General features: G+C 41.7%; 1 protein-coding gene across 1 annotated transcript; it reads left to right on the top strand.

The window, feature by feature from the left end:
- Nucleotides 1–330: 330 nt before the first annotated feature.
- map1lc3a (microtubule-associated protein 1 light chain 3 alpha) lies at nucleotides 331–18,558 on the top strand. The gene is made up of 4 exons (XM_029695087.1): nucleotides 331–660; nucleotides 8,183–8,238; nucleotides 8,957–9,063; nucleotides 16,966–18,558. The coding sequence occupies exons 1-4, from the start codon at nucleotides 621–623 to the stop codon at nucleotides 17,126–17,128; spliced, it is 366 nt and encodes a 121-aa protein (XP_029550947.1). The 5' UTR covers nucleotides 331–620; the 3' UTR covers nucleotides 17,129–18,558.
- Nucleotides 18,559–19,044: the final 486 nt, after the last annotated feature.

Here is a 19,044-nt window from a genome sequence, read left to right as displayed (position 1 = left end):
GTCGGAACTAGAAGAACAAGCATTTCGCTACACTCGCATTAACATCTGCTAACCATGTGTAAGTGACAAAAAAATGTGATTTGAATATTGCTATTTTCCCCTTCACTATAATGGGGGATCCTTTTATTTGCAAACAAAGCCTGCAGTACAATTTGGTCGGTTCAATGAATGGGGCAGTAGTTCTCCCTTTCCTACAGTGGAGGCCACTGCCGACTGACTGATCTACAAATCACCGTGCATCATAAATACATTTGATAAACAACTACTCATTATTACTTCTAGATCATAAGTTACCATTTACCCACAATGCACCATGGATTTGGTAACTAGTGACAACCCTCGAACCCTGACAATGCAACACTCCATTTTAACTCCTCTACAGTTACTCGATCGGTAGAACAGTGCAGAAGATAGCCTCCCCCATCTCTCGTCAGGACTAAAAAGGAAACGCTTGCTACGTTAGCTAGTTTATTCCAAACCAAAGCTGTTTTTTTTGTAGCTACAGTGAGCACCGACTTGACAGACAAGCAAGGGACAGCATTTGTTGAGAATTCCATAAACAACTTGAGATATTTACTAGTATATTATCTAATTTATAAACCACAACGTAATTTACAGTGATGCCATCCGATAGACCATTCAAACAAAGAAGGTCATTCGGTAAGTATCGTCAGCTGTTACCAGTTGCTAACCTTAGCTAGCTAGGCATATTCTTTACTGGACTGGCAATATTGTATTGTTGAAAACAGCTCAACAGTGTACTCAGTATTCCTCGTTATGAATGTAAGTGTAATGGTAGCTACTTAAAGTAAATTAGAATACATTTGTTGACAACACAGCCAACGCCAAAGAGGCCTTAACTTTGATACTGACGTTAGCATGCTTAAGCTAGCTAGGCTAGTTGATCAGCTAACAACGTCAATAATAAAGGCATCCGCATGCTTCCCAGCCGAAACAGTATGGTTGAATTCGTACATATATTGACGTTTTTGTACTTCGGTGAATGTTTTTTTAGGCTGTTCGACCGCACATTTTTTTTAGGAGGCAAGCCATAGTTTAGAGCCGAAGTCTTCGCCCCTTCGTCAGTGATTGGTCAACAGTGGGGAATCTTCAATAAAGTATTTGTCATTCAAGGAGACAACTCGTTTTCATGCAATTATTTTTAATTGAAAAATACTGAAAACAAAATTACATGTACAATTGTGCAACTAAGATCTCTTAGGCAAAAACGTCAAAAATAATGCACGATTTTTTTTGTTGAGTTATCTTAAATAAATTCTGACTTTTTTGAGGAAGTGTAAACTGACTACGGCGTCTAAAAATTGACAAAAGGTACTATTGCCTACAATTCAAGGCGGCGTACAATTCAGGGCGTTCCTTTCCCCTTGAGTATCCTGTTGGTTACAGCCCCCTAGCACAGTGTCACTTGCTCCCGCCTGCCGAATACCTGCTGTTGTTAACAGAACTGTGGAAAAACAATGCTCGACAGGCGGGGTTGAGCTACCTATCCCACCTGCTGTGTACCGCCAGAGTCCTAGCAGTGTCCTTCGCTCCCGCCTGCCGAACAACTGCCCTCGCCATCATACACATACCTGCGGGAAAGTAGTGCTCTAGCCAGCTACAGTCAAAGACAACTCTGTGCTTCCTTTTATTACCGCCGCCTCTTCTGTGGGGTTTATCGACGGTTGGCAGCATCCAACGTTATGATGCTCATCACTGTATCCTGTGTCAAAAGGTTTGCTGGACTTCGCTAAAGATCCGTAGATTTCTACATTACTCCCTTTTTGTTTACAAGGCCCTACTTCATAAACTTCCGTTTGAGTTTTCTAGTCCCCATAGAGCTAAGTAAATCTGCTTTTGGTTTTAATGCACCGTATTGCCTGAACAAAATTCAAAATACATTTAATCTTGATGTTCTGGAGGCGTTCAGGAATTTAAAGTGGGGATTTATGATGTGTACTGTTACTTCATGCGTTGTATGCGTGTGCTTATTGTGACTGTCACCCTGATATTGGCTACTAGGTAGCTACTTCCCACGCCTTTGCCGGACAGTTGTGCTTGTCAAGCAGGCGCGAAGGCCAATGTGTCCCGGTGTTGCCGTTCATGCCCTCTCCATTGAGTAGTAGTCTGTATGTAGGCTATGTATAAAGGTGACATCTAGATGGTTGTCAATATTAATTATTTATTGTGTAGGCTGCTATCCTATTTGAAATAAAATTGTGTGAGTGAAAAAAATGGCCACATTAGCTACCGCTTGTACAGTCAGGTCAGACACACACAACTTTCTTGAGTGGCAATAAATCTGCCCAATTAGCTGATTGGCTTTCCGTACACCCACTCCTTCCGACTCCTATACTCCGTCGCCATATTGGGCTGCAGCTACCTATACTTGAGTTCCACTGCATTTTTTCATTGTTCCCTTCAAATCGGGGACTGATTTAGAGCAGGGACACCAGGTGGGTACAATTAATTAGAACAGAAAACCTATCAAGCTCCAGACCTCTTAGGGTGAATACCCCTGTTGTAGGCTATGAATTTGAAAGTGGTTACATTTGCCAAGCCCCATCCCTGAGCTTTATTACCAAGTAGTGGGATTACAGTTGGGCTGAAACACAAACTCTGGATTGTGCATGGGTGCCAGAAATGATTGCATGATATGTGTATTTGTGTCAGGCCATTCTAAATTATTACCCTGTGCAGTGCAACACAAAGTTGACAGAGCAATCACATGTCCTCAATGTCTACACATGCATTTGCACTGCTGATGTAGGCTAATTTGGGTTTGACTACTGCAGGGCTCTACGCTAACTTTTTTCCCAAGGAGTACATATGCTCCTAAATTAAAAAATGTAGGAGCACACAAATAAATGTAGGAGCACAGTGAAAAATGTAAGAGAGTTTATTAACAAACAATTTATTACATACATATTTATACTGCGTGTACTAAGGGACACACATCTGTGGAACAGCACATGCCACCAAAATCAAACATTGACCCATGCCTACTAGACGCAAAGGATATCAGTTGTCCAGCTGCTTTTGTATGTTGGCCATCTGGCACACTAAGATGTCAGCCAGCGGCCAGAAGACCCCTCCAGGCTGATCCTCATCAGGTCTTCGGTGGTGGAGACCCCCAAGGCAGCTTCTTGTCGAATTCTTAATCTGGTTCTGCGCATAGAAGCCTCGCTCACACTGGGTGGCTGAAATGGGCAGCACCAGCATAAGCTGCACCAACTCCAGTATGTTCTAGGGAAAAGATATCTTTTAATTTTATTTAAACTCTTACCATTAACTTATCAAAACCAACCATAGGATACCATACATAACCACTCAGGACTGTTAGTCTACCTTGTAATCGTGCCTGTAGGTATCCTTTGTCAACATGGTCTCCCACAGGCCACTGTAGGACTTGTCCTTTAAATTGTGGCTGACCAGGATTTTCAGCCCCTGCCACTCATCCTGGATTGCAGCCATGTTGCACCCTGATCTGCAGGATTAAACAGAGCAAGTGCGTTTGCAAATATGCAAACATATCATTGTCTCATATGGCAGTGCAGTGTCAAATAAATTCATACCTCTCTAGAGGCTCCTTGAAATGCCTCATCGGGTATGCCACACCATCATCGCCAAAGGTGAGAAGGCTGGCCTGGCCTTCTGGTCATGTGTCAGAGTTTTAGCACTCTGAAAGACTCCATTGGGGTCTGGACACCCTCATCTTTCAGCAAACCACCAAACCTGGCTTTGAGATTATCCATGCCGATGTTGATGGCCGCCTCCATGTGCTGCTTCAGCTGGGGATTGGTGAGGTCCGTGAAGCCTTTCAGATTCCCATTTAGTGTTATTCCATTTTAACAGAAATAACACACAGAGACAAACAATGAAATGTCTGGCCATTTGTCTGTCTCCCATTAAAAGAAATGTAAAGACTTCTCCACTGCATTTCCCTCCTTATCCTCAAATCGTTCTATTGGGCAACGAATACATTGATTCTCACACTGAGAATCTGTCTTAATCATCGATTTTAATCATCAATTTCTCTTACATCCTAACAAGCTCTCATCCTAACACACCTGGAATCTCTTCTCATCACCCTGCTGCTGAGCAAGCATGGTCTGGATCTTCTCCAGCATGCCTCCTGCCTTTGCCCTAAGCTTTAGTGCTTCCAGTCTGGTCACTGTCTTCCTCCACTCTGATGTGGCTTGGGGGAGGATCAGGTCATTCCTTTGGAGGGTGAGGCTAAGTGAGGATAGCTCCTCAAATATGTCTGAAAGAAAATGACAGAATACTCGAGTGCATTCTCTATTTCCCGCTTTATCTGTTAAGTAGTCAGTAAATAAACTGTCACCGTCAATTACTTGATTCTGATCGTCATTTGAGTCTTGAACCTATTTTTTAAAACTAGTGTGGTATTACATTTCCTGTGTAAAACTGACCTTCTTTGTCCGTCCTTGAACTTCCGCTGTTGTTGATGCTACGGCCAGGTGCTCCATGTGCTGCAGAACAACTGGCCTTTGTCAGTGGCAAGGTCCTTGTCTTGTCCATGCCGTAGGAACACTTTGAGCGCTCTGTGGACATGGGGGATCCAGCGAGTTCCCTTGACGCTAGACGGTGTGCAAATATCCACACCGAGCTCTTGCCCGAGAACATAGAGCTCTCGTTTGGATTTTCCGCTGAAGTGATTTATCTTCCATATCAGATTCAGAAGATCGTACACAACAGACACCTTTGGCTCTTTCTTCTGAATGGTCAGTATTGCCAGCTCTAGTCTGTAAATCGGAACAGAATCTTCCAAACAATTCACCGTCTCCTTCCCCCCTGTCTCTTGTGCCAACAGAAAACAATAATTCTGTGGTATTTACCATTCCAGCACTTAGCGCACGCACACAGACAGTATTGTTTAACATTCTCTGCTAGCAAATAAAACTAAATCATAGAGAATTTATTAGTTACAAACCTACGTGGCATACAGTGGATTGGGATTATATGCGCCCTGCCTCTCTCTGCAGGTGGGCAATTACTCCCCCACAGTGGCCCTGTGTTCACGGCGGCACCATCTGCCCCGAAGGAGATGCACTTCTTCATCCATGATCCTCCTCTGGGCGAACAGCACGAAATGTGGCCTTTGTGGCATCCAAAACACCTCGAATGACAACACAAAAAAACAATTATACAAAAGTATTTCTGACAAACTAAATTATCTCCATTATGAATAATGATTCAACTTTACACAAGAATAAAGCCTATAAAGAGGAACAATTTACCAATGGCATGAGAGTGCTCAAGGGTCTGTTGTCCGACCAGGAGATTGACTGGCTTCCCATCCTTCAACAAGCGTACGTAGACAATCTCGCATTCGGTTTTGGATATATCAGTGTCTCCGTCTATTAGAACGGCAGGATACTTCGCGGCTTTCAGCTTTGCCGACAGGCTCTCTCTCATTATGTCAGCAATTTGACCGATCATCTCCGCACGTCTTACATCATTGTCAACTCCGTTTTTGTGGTGGAGTCTAAGCAGCCCAAATTTGACGAAAGGTTCTTCTTTCGCAATGAAGTATGTGACGTTTATCTTTATTTTCAGTTGCATCCTCTTCTCCTCCTCAGACAGCAGCACTTGCCTCCTCAAGGCTGCTGACACCGTGCCTGATGGTTTCTCCTGTCTCAACAGGTACAGATCTCTGCACTGGATATGCCGCCGCGAGATGTTATGTTTCGCTACGCTATCGCTTTTCAGATGCGGGTTTCCTGACACGAAGGACAAGTTGCCCGCCTGTTTCTGCCCTCTACAATATTTGCAGAACATGACGTTGTTTTTGAACTCTAGCGATGGGAACATTTTGAGCCAATTCGCATTAAATCTATATGTTCTCCCTCCTCCGGCTAGTGACCACGGGGGTCACGGTAGCTTCGCTAACGTTGTTCTCAGCATCCCTAACGTTAGCCGCCATGTCAACATTAGCCTCCTCAGGTACACCTTGTGAAGAGGCTTCATTAGTTGAACCTTGCGAATCCCCCTCGCCGGATTCCTCTTTCTCCTCGTCTCTTTTTCGCTTAAAATAAAATTGAATGGGCTTCATTTTTAGCGATGCCTGCATGTTAACTTATAGCCTATGCTGATACTATTTTCCAGTGTTGTTCACCTTTCTCTGACTGGACTGCGTCATCACAGAAAACTCTACTGTGGTTGGTGTATGCCGCTTGTGGAATGTGGGACTTGTAGTTTTTAAACAATTAGCAGGGGGGGGGGGGGGGGGGGAATAGATCACGGTAGGTTGTAATCTTTAATTGCACACTGTGCTTGTAAATACATTTTACGGTTGGCACAAATCTATTTTTAGGGGCAAATGCAAGTGAAATACTCACACTGTAGAGCCCTGGACTACTGTGGAAAACCATTCGCATTACTGGAACCAGTATGCCTATTTTGAGAACTCTTCGACTGTTTAGTCATAGCCTATGATTTTCTATGTTGATCATGTTTGCAGTTGCACACCCCATATCAAAGAGACATACCTCTGGCTAGATCAGGAGTCTCCAACCATTTTCTAGCATGAGAGCTACTTAAAAAAAATTACGTGGCCCAAGCTACTCAGTTTTTAAATAGCTTTTAAATAGGCAAATTCTTCTTCTCTACCCTGCAACTCGTCCTTGGTGTACAATATATGTCAATATTCCTGATAAAATAATGGTTACTAAACAGTATTTGGCATGGCAAAGTTTTCTTCGTTTTATTTTTCCTGGTTTTGGTTTTTACTCTCATTAGAACAATTAGTCATAGAGAAACAACACATTTATTTTCTGAGCCCATGTCGATGCTGAAATCAGAAGACAGTAAATTATTTAGGTCTGGGGAAAAACTAATACATTTGGACATTCAAACACCTTTTTATTGCGCATCAAGCAAGAGGGGTATGTGTTGGTCTAGTGATGTTTCTATTAGGCCTACTGCTGCAGCACGTCATGATTTTTAACCAACTCCATGACAGTAGCTAAAGCAAGGGGCTATATAGCAGCACACAAGTAGCCTACAAATGCATGCTGCGCCGGGCATTCCCTGAGCTCCTAAAATGAGCAAAAATGGAGCGGGCGAGGTGGCCAACCCTCCAGCCTTTGGGAAACGCAGTCTATGCTCCAGTCAAATTGGGGATTCTCCGCTCACATACTCTGATCATGATATAGTTATTTCAGGTAGACCAACTTTCCAGTTAACATTTAATTGAGAAGATTATTGGGGAAAGTATTTGTCTACCCACAAGACGGTTATCATTAGCATTGCTAACTGGCTACATGGAATAATAAACAAATGCGTGCAAACAGACCGGGGCAATATTGATGGAAATTAATTGGCGGATAAGTACTGTTACATTTGGCTTTTTAAGCCAATAGTGGCTAACCATGTGTGGGATAATGTCAATGTGGCTTTGATTGGATAGTAGCTGGGAACTTTATATTCTTGACAGTTTGCGCTGAAATAAGTGGATAAAATGTGTGTACTTTCAGAATTGCTTGGCGAGCTACTCATAGGTGGGCTGCGAGGTACTTGTAGCTCACAATCTACCTTTTGGAGACCCTGTAGGCTATTCTGTTTTTATCTTCCAACTGATCAGAAATACCTTTTCATTGATTGTCTCTTATCTCTATCAGTCAACGTTTCTTCCTGTCCTAGACTGTGGTGACATCATTTAGATGAATGCTGCTGCCACTTTGAGGCCGTTAAATGCAGTTTTCCATAGTGCACTTAGTTTTTATCACGGTTGACAGGTTGTGCACTCATCACTGCTTGCTCTATTGGAAAGTAGGTTGGCCCTCATTGATGTTGCCTAGGTTAAAACATTGCATTTTATTCATTTATAATACCCTATTGGAAAAACTTTCACATTACCTGACATCTTCACTTACTCATAGAAGTACAAGTTACCATACCCGATCACAGGGATGTTTAACTCTGGAAATTCTGTCTGTTACTACAGACCTAGGAAAAACAGCCTTTAGTTGCTATGCACCCCATGTATGGACACATTGGTGCCTCTCGAGTGGTTCAAAATGTTAATCAAAGACCACCTTCCTGTGGAATTTGAGTGTCTGTAATTCTGTATTTTATATTCATATATTGTAAAATTGCAAAATACAGTGCTCCCTTGAGAAAGAGACCTTGACCTCCCTGTATAAATTCTTATCTGCAGCTGATCGTTGCAAAGAAGTGCATCAAATCCGTGACCAGCACCCCAACAAAATCCCAGTAAGTTACACTGACACTGCCCTCTATAGAACAGAATACACATAGTCGCATCCAAAATTATTGGTGCCCTTGATGAAGATGAGAAAAAAAGACTAAAATAAATAATACAAATACTGAGGTATATTGTATGCTTTAAAAAGGGGGGAAATTGTATTATTTTATACTAATACAATTTATCAGAGATTTTGTTTTACAACTAATACCTAATAAATATTGTCACTCTTTTTTCAATACCTCACCTTATAACGGCACTAAAATAATTTATAAGATTGGAGAACACATTGGGAGGGATCTTAGACCATTCCTCCATACAGAATTTGTATTTTATTTGCTCATCTTTATCAAGGGTGCCAATAATTGTGGCTCTGACTACATTTATTTTCCCTGCTCACCACACACAATGAATACATTACACTTGTCTGCGTAGAATTCGGTTGTCTGGCTGTTGTTGCTGAAAGCTCTTAATTTATCAGTAAATTGATTACAGTAAGAGCCTTTCTTGATGTAGTTCACATGATACCCGGACATGCCCACTGCAGAAGGCTATAGCCAGGAACCACACTGAATGCTATCTTTTTCGATTAGTATATGAAATATTCGTCCAACATATCTTATAGTGCCTTAATATATGTGATGTAATATATTCAGTATTAATTGGTGTTGTGATGATGCAATTACATCTTATAACTGTTTATCATTGCTTGGTGCTCCCCTACAGGTAATCATTGAGCGTTATAAGGGAGAGAAGCAGCTGCCTGTGTTGGACAAGACAAAGTTTCTTGTCCCTGACCATGTCAACATGAGCGAGTTAGTGAAGATAATCAGGTAAGACCATTGAGTCATGACTTAATGAGGTTTGGATTTGATGACATGTTGGTAGTCCATGGGCAACAGAGTCATGGACACTATACCCCACACTTTGAACCTGAATGTCCATTAATGATGAGATCATTTCAACACCTTAAACACTTTGCCTTTCTCTCCCATAATGTAAAGCAGTGTACTGACTGTTCAGTTAGTGTGTACCTTAGTCAACGCATTCTCTCAAAGTCTGGAAGGGAACTGTATGTGCCTGTATCCCCAGTCTCATGTTGACCAGATTGTTTACTTGTCTGGAGTGTCACCCAGAGAGCGGGGCGAGCCGCAGTGTGCCAATAATTGGTGCACACACTGACCCCGACTTCCTCAGGGGACTTCTGCTGGAAACGCTCTTAAACACTCTAGCACCAAAATACACCCTGTTATCATTGGGAGAGACTCTCTTCCTGTTTTGTGCTTGTCTCTTCATATTACAGCCATGTCAATGACATGTGGGGGGAGGGGAGTAGACCTTAACTGTTTCAGCACTGCTCTGTGTGATATATATATATATATATATTTTTCTTAGGTTCTGCCACAATAAATTATATTGAACTGGAGTACTTGAATGAAAAAATATATATACACTACCGTTCAAAAGTTTGGGGTCACTAAGAAATGTCCTTGTTTTTGAAAGAAAAACACTTTTTTTTATCCATTTAAAATATCAAATTGATCAGAAATACAGTGTAGACATTGTTAATGTTGTAAATGACTATTGTAGCTGGAAATGGCTGATAAAAAAAAGTTATCTACATAGGTGTACAGAGGCCCCTTATCAGCAGTGGAACGTTGTGTTAGCTAATCCAAGTTTTATCATTTTAAAAGGCTAATTGATCATTAGAAAACCCTTTTGCAATTATGTTAGCACAGCTGAAAACTATTGTGCTGATTTTAAAGAAGCAATAAAACTGGCCTTTAGACTAGTTGAGTATCTGGAGCATCAGCATTTATGGGTTCGATTACAGGCTCAAAATGGCTAGAAACAAAACTTTCTTCTGAAATTCGTCAGTCTTTTCTTGTTCTGAGAAATGAAGGCTATTCCATGCGAGAGATTGCCAAGAAACTGAAGATCTCGTACAACGCTATGTACTGCTACCTTCACAGAACAGTGCAAACTGGCTCTAACCATAATAGAAAGAGGAGTGGGAGGCCCCGGTGCACAACTGAGCAAGAGGACAAGCACATTAGTGTGTCTAGTTTGAGAAACAGTCTTCAACTGGCAGCTTCATTAAATAGTACCCACAAAACACCAGTCTCAATGTCAACAGTGAAGCGGCGACTCTGGGATGCTGGCCTTTTGGTGTTTTGCGGGTACTATTTGTGTGTAGATCTGGGGCTCCCGAGTGGCCTAAGGCACTGCATCTCAGAGCTGGAGATGTCACTACAGACCCTGGTTCGATTCCAGGCTGTATCACAACCGGCCGTGATTGGGAGTCCCATAGGGCAGCGCACAATAGGTCCACCGTCGTCCGGGTAAGGGTTTGGCCAGGGTAGGCTGTCATTGTAAATTTGACTTGGCTAGTTAAATAAAGGGAAAAATAGATTGAGGGGGGGGGGGGGGGGGGGAACGTATCAATTTCAGAATAAGGCTGTAATGTAACAAAATGTGGAAAAAGTCAAGGGGTCTGATAACTTTCCGAATGCATTGTACACTCACTGGACAATATATTAGGTACACTATCCAGTACCGGATCAGACCCCCCTTTGCATCCAGAACAGCCTGAATTCTTCAGGGCATGAATTCTACAAGGTGTTGGAAATGTTCCACAGCGATGTTGGTCCGTGCTGACGCTATGGCATCACTGCAGATTGGATGGTGGTACATTCATGCTGCGAATAGCTCATTCCATCTCATCCCAAAGATGCTCTATTGGGTTTGGTCAGCAACAATGTTCAGATACGCTGTGGCGTTCAATTGGTTGGTATCAAGGGACCTAACGCGTGCCAGGAAAACATTCTCATTTTTAGCTGATAGGAGGTGAACCCGGTGTGGTCGTCTGTTGCAATAGCCCATCCGTGACAAGGATTGACGAGTTGTGCGTTCCGAGATGCTGTTCGGGGAAACCACTTGTACTGCGCTTTTTGTTGTCTGTTTGTGGCCCGCTTGTTAGCTTGCACGATTCTTGCCATTCTCATTCAACCTCTCATCAATGAGCTGTTCTCACCCACAGCCCTACTGCTGTCTGGATGTTTTTTGTTTGTCGCACCATTTTCTGTAAACCTTAGACAATGTTGTGCTTGAAAAGCCCAGGATGGCGACCAGTTTCTGAGATACTGGAACCGGCATGCCTGGCACCGACGATCATACCACGCTCAAAGGTCACTCATTTTGCCCTTTCAAATGTTCAATCGAACAGTAACTGGATGCCCGTCTGCCTGCTTTATATAGCAAGCCACGTAACTCACTGTCTGTAGGAGCAATCAATTTTTATGAAAGGGATGATTTCAGTCAATAAAAAAAAAAAGTGCAATTTAAGATTGATTTATTGAAACCGTAATATTATATCGTGGCACACAATCTTCAAGTAACCTCAGCAGTAGAGCCTATGGCTGTGCAATGGCATGGCCTTTTGTCAATTTAGCAAACAAGATATTCTTATTTCCAGAGCCCTTTATTTTAGTTTATTTAACCAGGCATATCAGTTAATAACAAATTCTTATTTACAATGACGGCCTACCGAAAGGCCTGCTATGGGGAAGGAGGCTGAGATGAATGAATTAATATTGGACAAAACACACATCACGACAGGAGACAACACTTCATAAAGAGAGAACTAAGACAACAATATAGCAAGGCAGCAACATAACAACAACATGGTAGCAGCACAAAACATGGTACAAACATTATTGGTTACAGACAACATCACAAAGGACAAGAAGTTTGAGACAGCAATACATCACGCGAAGCAGCCACAACTGTCAGTAAGTGTCCATAATTGAGTCTTGAATGAAGAGATTGAGAAAAAACTGTCCAGTTTGAGTGTTTGTTGCAGCTCGTTCCAGTCGCTAGCTGCAGCAAACTGAAAAGACGAGCGACCCAGGGATGTGTGTGTTTTAGGGACCTTTAACAGAATATTACTGGCAGAACGGGTGTTGTATGTGGAGGATGAGGGCTGCAGTAGATCTCAGATAGGAGGGAGTGAGGCCTAAGAGGATTTTATAAATAAGCATCAACCAGTGGGTCTTGCCACAGGTATACAGAGATGACCAGTTTAGAGGAGTATAGAGTGTAGTGATGTGTCCTATAAGGAGCATTGGTGGCAAACCTGATGGCTGAATGGTAAAGAATATCTAGCTGCTCGAGAGCACCCTTACCTGTCGATCTATAAATTACGTCTCCGTAATCTAGCATGGGTAGGATGGTCATCTGAATCAGGGTTAGTTTGGCAGCTGGGGTGAAAGAGGAGGGGTTACGATAGAGGAAACCAAGTCTAGATTTAATTTTAGCCTGCAGCTTTGATATGTGCTGAGAGAAGGACAGTGTACCATCTAGCCATACTCCCAAGTACTTGTATGAGGTGACTACCTCAAGCTCAAACCCTCAGCGGTAGTAATCACACCTGTGGGAGGAGGGGCATTCTTACCAAACCACATTACCTTTCTTTGCAGGTGTTCAGAACAAGGTTAAGGGTAGAGAAAGCTTGTTGGACACTAAGAAAGCTTTGTTGTAGAGTGTTTAACACAAAATCTGGGGAGGGGACAGCTAAGTAGAAGACTATCATCTGCATATAAATGGATGAGAGAGCTTCCTACTGCCTGAGCTATGTTGTTGATGTAAATTGAGAAGAACGTGGGGCCTAGGATAGAGCCTTTGGGTACTCCCTTGGTGACAGGCAGTGGCTGAGACAGCAGATGTTCTGACTTTATACACTGCACTCTTTGAGAGAGGTAGTTAGCAAACCAGGCCAATGGCCCCTCAGACACCAATACTACTTAGCCGGCCCACAAGACTGGAATGGTCTACCGTAACAAAAGCTTTGGTCAAGTCAAAAATAGCAGCACAACATTGCTTAGAATCAAGAGCAATGGTGACATCATTGAGGACCTTTAAGGTTGCAGTGACACATCCATAACCTGAGCGGAAACCAGATTGCATACCAAAGAGAATACTATACACATCAAGACAGCCAGTAAATTGATTAACAACTTTTTCCTAACACTTTTGATAAACAGGGCAAAATAGAAATTGGCTTATAACAGTTAGGATCAGCTTGACCTCCCCCTTTTAAATAAATAAAGGACGCACAGTGGCTGCCTTCCAAGCAATGGGAACCTCCCCAGAGAGGGGGAGAGAGGCTTGGCGATGATGGGGGCAGCAACCTTAAAGAAGGGTCTAAACCATCTGACCCAGATGCTTTTTTTGGGGTCGAGTTTAACCTCTCTGGGCTAGGTGGGATGCTTCAACAGCCAGTTGAATCCCGTGGCGCGTTATTCAAATACCTTAGAAATGCTATTACTTCAATTTCTCAAACATATGACTATTTTACAGCATTTTAAAGACAAAACTCTCGTTAATCTAACCACACTGTCCGATTTTAAAAAGGCTTTACCACGAAAGCAAAACATTAGATTATGTCAGCAGAGTACCCAGCCAGAAATAATCAGACACCCATTTTTCAAGCTAGCATATAATGTCACATAAACCCAAACCACAGCTAAATGCAGCACTAACCTTTGATGATCTTCATCAGATGACAATCTTAGGACATTATGTTATACAATACATGCATGTCTGTTCAATCAAGTTCATATTTATATCAAAAACCAGCTTTTTACATTAGCAGGTGACTAGCATGTGACTAGCATTCCCACCGAACACTTCCGGTGAATTTACTAAATTACTCACGATAAACGTTCACAAAAAACATAACAATTATTTTAAGAATTATAGATACAGAACTCCTCTATGCACTCGATATGTCTGATTTTAAAATAGCTTTTCGGTGAAAGCACATTTTGCAATATTCTAAGTAGATAGCCCGGCATCACAGGGCTAGCTATTTAGACACCCAGCAAGTTTAGCATTCACCAAAGTCAGATTTACTATAAGAAAAATGTTATTACCTTTGCAGTTCTTCGTCAGAATGCACTCCCAGGACTTCTACTTCAATAACAAATGTTGGTTTGGTCCCAAATAATCCATAGTTATGTTCAAACAGCGGCGTTTTGTTCGTGCGTTCAAGACACTATCCGAAGGGTAAATAAGGGTTACGAGCATGGCGCATTTCGTGACAAAAAATTTCTAAATATTCCATTACCGTACTTCGAAGCATGTCAACTGCTGTTTAAAATCACTTTTTATGCCACTTCTCATAAAAAAGCGATAATATTCCGACCGGCAAAGCCTTTTTACATTCAACGAGAGAGAAAGTAAAAGCATGCTATCCCCTCATGCACGAGCCTCGTCTAATGGCCCTCTGATAGAGCACTTGCCAAACGCGCTAGTGTGTTTCAGCCTGGGCCTTGAATTACGTCATTCAGCTTTTTCCCGGGTTCTGAGAGCCTATGGGAGCCGTAGGAAGTGTCACGTTACAGCAAAGATCCTCAGTCTTAAATAAAAAGAGCCAAGATGAACAGCAACTTGTCAGACAGGGAAAAAGCTGAATGACGTAATTCAAAGTCCTGGCTGAAACACACGAGCGCTTTTGCTAAGTGGTCTATCAGAGGACAAAGGGCTTCATGCTCGTGCCCGAGTCGACCCCGTGATTTATTTTCTTTCGGCTGTTTACCTAATTGCAGATTCCCGGTCGGAATATTATCGCTTTTCTACGAGAAAAATGGCATAAAAATTGATTTTAAACAGCGGTTGACATGCTTCGAAGTACGGTAATAAAATATTTAGAAATCTTTTGTCACGAAATGCGCCATGCGCGCGACCCTTATTTACCATTGGGATAGTGTCTAGAACGCACGAACAAAACGTCGCTGATGGAACATAACTATGGATTATTTTGGACCAAACCTACATTTGTTATTGAAGTAGAAGTCCTGGGGGTGCATTCTGACGAAGAACAGGAAAGGTAATCAAACTTTTCTAATAGTAAATCTGATTTTGGTGAGTGCTAAACTTGGTGGGTGTCTAAATAACTAGCCCTTGGATGCCCGGCTATCTACTGAGAATATTGTAAAATGTGCTTTCACCGAAAAGCTATTTTAAAATCGGACATATCGAGTGCATAGAGGAGTTCTGTATCTATAATTATTAAAATAATTGTTATGTTTTTTGTGAACGTTTATCGTGAGTAATTTAGTAAATTCACCGGCGGTTTGCGGGGGGTATGCTAGTTCTGAACGTCACATGCTAATGTAAAAAAGCAGTTTTTGATATAAATATGAACTTGATTGAACAAAACATGCATGCATTGTATAACATAATGTCCTAGGGTTGTCATCTGATGAAGATCATCAAAGGTTAGTGCTGCATTTAGCTGTCTTCTGGGTTTTTGTGACATTATATGCTAGCTTGAAAAATGGGTGTCTGATTATTTCTGGCTGGGTACTCTGCTGACATAATCTAATGTTTTGCTTTCGCTGTAAAGCCTTTTTGAAATCGGACAGTGTGGTTAGATTAACGAGAGTCTTGTCTTTAAAATGCTGTAAAATAGTCATATGTTTGAAAAATTGAAGTTTTCGGATTTTAGAGGAATTTGTATTTCGCGCCACGCCCATCATTGGATATTGGAGCAGGTGTTCCGCTAGCGGAACATCTAGATGTAAGAGGTTAAATCAGGTACGTTTTTTATCCGGCCGTGCAAATACTGCCCCCTATCCCCAACAGGTTAAGGAGCTCCTTTAGCACCTGGGACTCAGTGACCGTCTGCAAGGGAAACTTTGTAGCGGGGCAAGTGAGAAAGAGGGAGGAGCATCAGGGCTAGTCGCAATTAGAAGGGTGGGAGATGAGGAAATGTTGGATGGGCAAGTCAAATAGGAATCCTGACTTAATGAAATGGTGATTAAAGAGCTCAGCCATGTGCTCCTTGTCAGTAACAACTATATCATCAACATTAATATTTTTTATATTTTCTTATATTTTTTTAGTCATTTAGCAGACGCTCTTATCCAGAGTGACTTACAGTAGTGAATGCATACATTTCTTTCTTTTTTTTCTTCTTCTTCTCCGTACTGGTCCCCCGTGGGAATCGAACCCACAACCCTGGCGTTGCAAACACCATGCTCTACCAACTGAGCTACACGGGCCTAAGAGACATGGGCAGCTGTGAGGAGGAGGGTTTATTCTCCAGGTCTTTAACTGTTTTCCAAAACCTCTTGGGGTTAGACCCACAGTGAGAGAACGGCTCCTTAAAGTAAATCACTGGCCTTCCGGATAACCTGAGTGCACTTATTTCTCATTTGCCTGAACAAGAGCCAGTAAGCCTGAGTATGTGTTCGCCAAGCCTTTCGCCAAATTGAATTCTTGAGGTGGAGCACCTCTACAAGATCACGGTTGAACCAGGCGCTGAACCTGTTTTTAATTCTTATTTTCTTTATGGGGGCGTGTTTGTTAACAATACCACTTAAAATATAAAAAAATAAGGATCAAGTGTCTTTGACTTCAAGTTGATTCATACCAATTTACAGAGGCCAGTTCATAAAGGAAGGCTTGGATTATTTGTGAGGATAACATCAAGAAGAGTAGCCTTTTCTGGGTGTTTGGAGTCATACCTTGTGGTATTGGTAGTACAACCTCCAGGTGATTCAAGCTAAAAGATGGGTCATATTCATTAGGCACCAAATGGACTAAAGCAGGGAAGGACTACCTGGACTCACCAAATAACTGCTTGTTTTCATTTTACTACAGTGTGCCCTAATGATTGTGTCCATGGTGTAGTGATCAGCCCTGACCCCTGTATACCCATTCCCTTCCAGGCGCCGGCTGCAGCTCAACCCCACACAGGCCTTCTTCCTCCTGGTCAACCAGCACAGCATGGTGAGCGTCTCCACACCCATCTCCGAGATCTACGAGCAGGAGCACGACGAGGATGGCTTTCTCTACATGGTTTACGCCTCTCAGGAGACTTTTGGATACTAGGGAGAGAGGGAAGTCTGGTCAAAGAGATAGGAGGCACAGGGGTACAGAGAGAGGCGAGGTTAGGTCAAACCCAGCTGTGTGTTTCTATCTTGTGCCCCCCCTCCCCGGATGATTGAGTTCCCTTAAGGATAATTAAACAGACACCACCATGTCTTTTCATGACACTAGTAGGTAAACGGGAACGCTATGTGCAACATCCCCCTCCCCCTTTTTCCCGCCTTATTAAAACTAGCATCCCCAGTGGAAGTACATTTCTATTAGGAGTCTTTTTTTCCTTTAGTCATAGGCTAGTGTTTTTGGCCCATTTGGTTTTGATTTTATAGTTCATTATTTTATCTCCAACTGGGACCTGGTTTTTCAGATAGAGTAGAGCACTGTTAGTGTTTTTGTTTTAGGTTTTGTAACACCTTTTTACTTACGTGGTCATAGGTGCTATTGCCTAAACCAATGGTTATTAATCTTGTCTTGAGTTTCCCCAATATTGACACAGCTTACCTTTCTGGCACATCTGCCAAAAGTGCAAGTGAATTTAACTACACAACAAGACATGCAATTGCTCTACCATAGGCTAAGCCATCAATATCCCTGTACCTAAATCTGCTAGAGCATTGGGTATTTTAGGTTGTTCTCCCCTCTCCCTCCATTTAAGTACTGTTTAATAATCAATCAGATTTGTTTGTCATCTTTAGCAGTTGACTGGTTCCATGAGCAAGATGACCATCCGTACAGTCATAACAGGTAGTGGTGGGTATGTGTGTTGTGATATAAGCTAGTACTTAGAATTGCGTAGTGGAAACAGATGTATGATGTAGAAATAAATACGCTTCTTTGCACATATACATTTATACTATTATAATAAGACTCAGTATTGAAAATAAATAAATGACTAACACATTTGATTCTTTTTGTATCTGATATTCTCTCCTTTACGTATGCCTTTGGTAAAATGACTTTTGAAACTGGGTATGTGATGCACTACATACCTTGCATGTTTTTCATCGTTTTTTTGTATTGATTTTGGCAATAGATATAATTGTTTTAAGTGTATTAAAACATTTCTTTTTAGAATTGTTTCCAAACCAAAAACTGAAAATGTATGTTAACAATTGTGTGTATAAACCATAAAATACTGAAGTTGTGTTTATTTAAATTCCTCAATTGTAACTAATTCAAGGAGTATAGCATTGCTTCAAATTCATTTTAGGCATTTGACGAATAAAGCAATTAGAAATGTAAATTCATGGTTCTAGTAGTGGTTAACTAGTGTCAATGTTGAGTACAAATTAGGGACAAGCAATAACAGCCTTCATTTTACTGATAATCTGGGCGGCACCATGACCACGGGCGGATTGTATGGGGAGCAGTCAGTCAAAATAATTGTTTATTTTGTGTTTATACTTGTGGAAAATAAATTCTGAAGCATATATATATATTTTTTTTTTTGTTATATGGACATTCACTATTATTGCCAAGAATGCATTTTGTCCCAAATGTCAATATTGGTGCATCTCTTTGCTGTACAGTGAGTTTCTTTAAAAAAAAAATTTTTTTTAAAAAGACTCTTTAAATCCCATATGTGTATACTCACTAATTGCTTGGTGTTAAGGATTGTGCTGCATGTATAGGTAGCAAGGTACATACAATGCATGCACAAACCATTAGGAACACTTGCTCTTTCCATGAGACTGACCAGGTGAAAGCTATGATCCCTTATTGATGTCACTTGTTAAATCCACTTCAATCAGTGTAGATGAAGGGGAGGAGAAGGGTTAAAGAATTAGTTTTAATCCTCGAGACAATTGAGAAATGGATTGTGTATGTGTGCCATTCAGAGGGTGAATGGGCAAGACAAAAGAGCCTTTTAACGGGATATGGTAGTAAGTGCCAGACACGCTGGTTTGTGTCAAGAACTGCAC

This window comes from Salmo trutta, chromosome 16 (genome assembly GCF_901001165.1).
Source record: "Salmo trutta chromosome 16, fSalTru1.1, whole genome shotgun sequence".
NCBI lineage: Eukaryota > Metazoa > Chordata > Actinopteri > Salmoniformes > Salmonidae > Salmo > Salmo trutta.
Note: the sequence above shows the minus strand (reverse complement) of the source record. Positions and strands in the feature narration are given on the sequence as shown.

Bases quoted from the DNA above. Each gene is read 5' to 3' on its own strand.
- map1lc3a (XM_029695087.1), top strand. From the start codon at position 621: ATGCCATCCGATAGACCATTCAAACAAAGAAGGTCATTCG. The intron at 661-8,182 runs GTAAGTATCGTC...TCTTATCTGCAG, and splicing joins CAAACAAAGAAGGTCATTCG to CTGATCGTTGCAAAGAAGTG. The intron at 8,239-8,956 runs GTAAGTTACACT...GCTCCCCTACAG, and splicing joins AGCACCCCAACAAAATCCCA to GTAATCATTGAGCGTTATAA.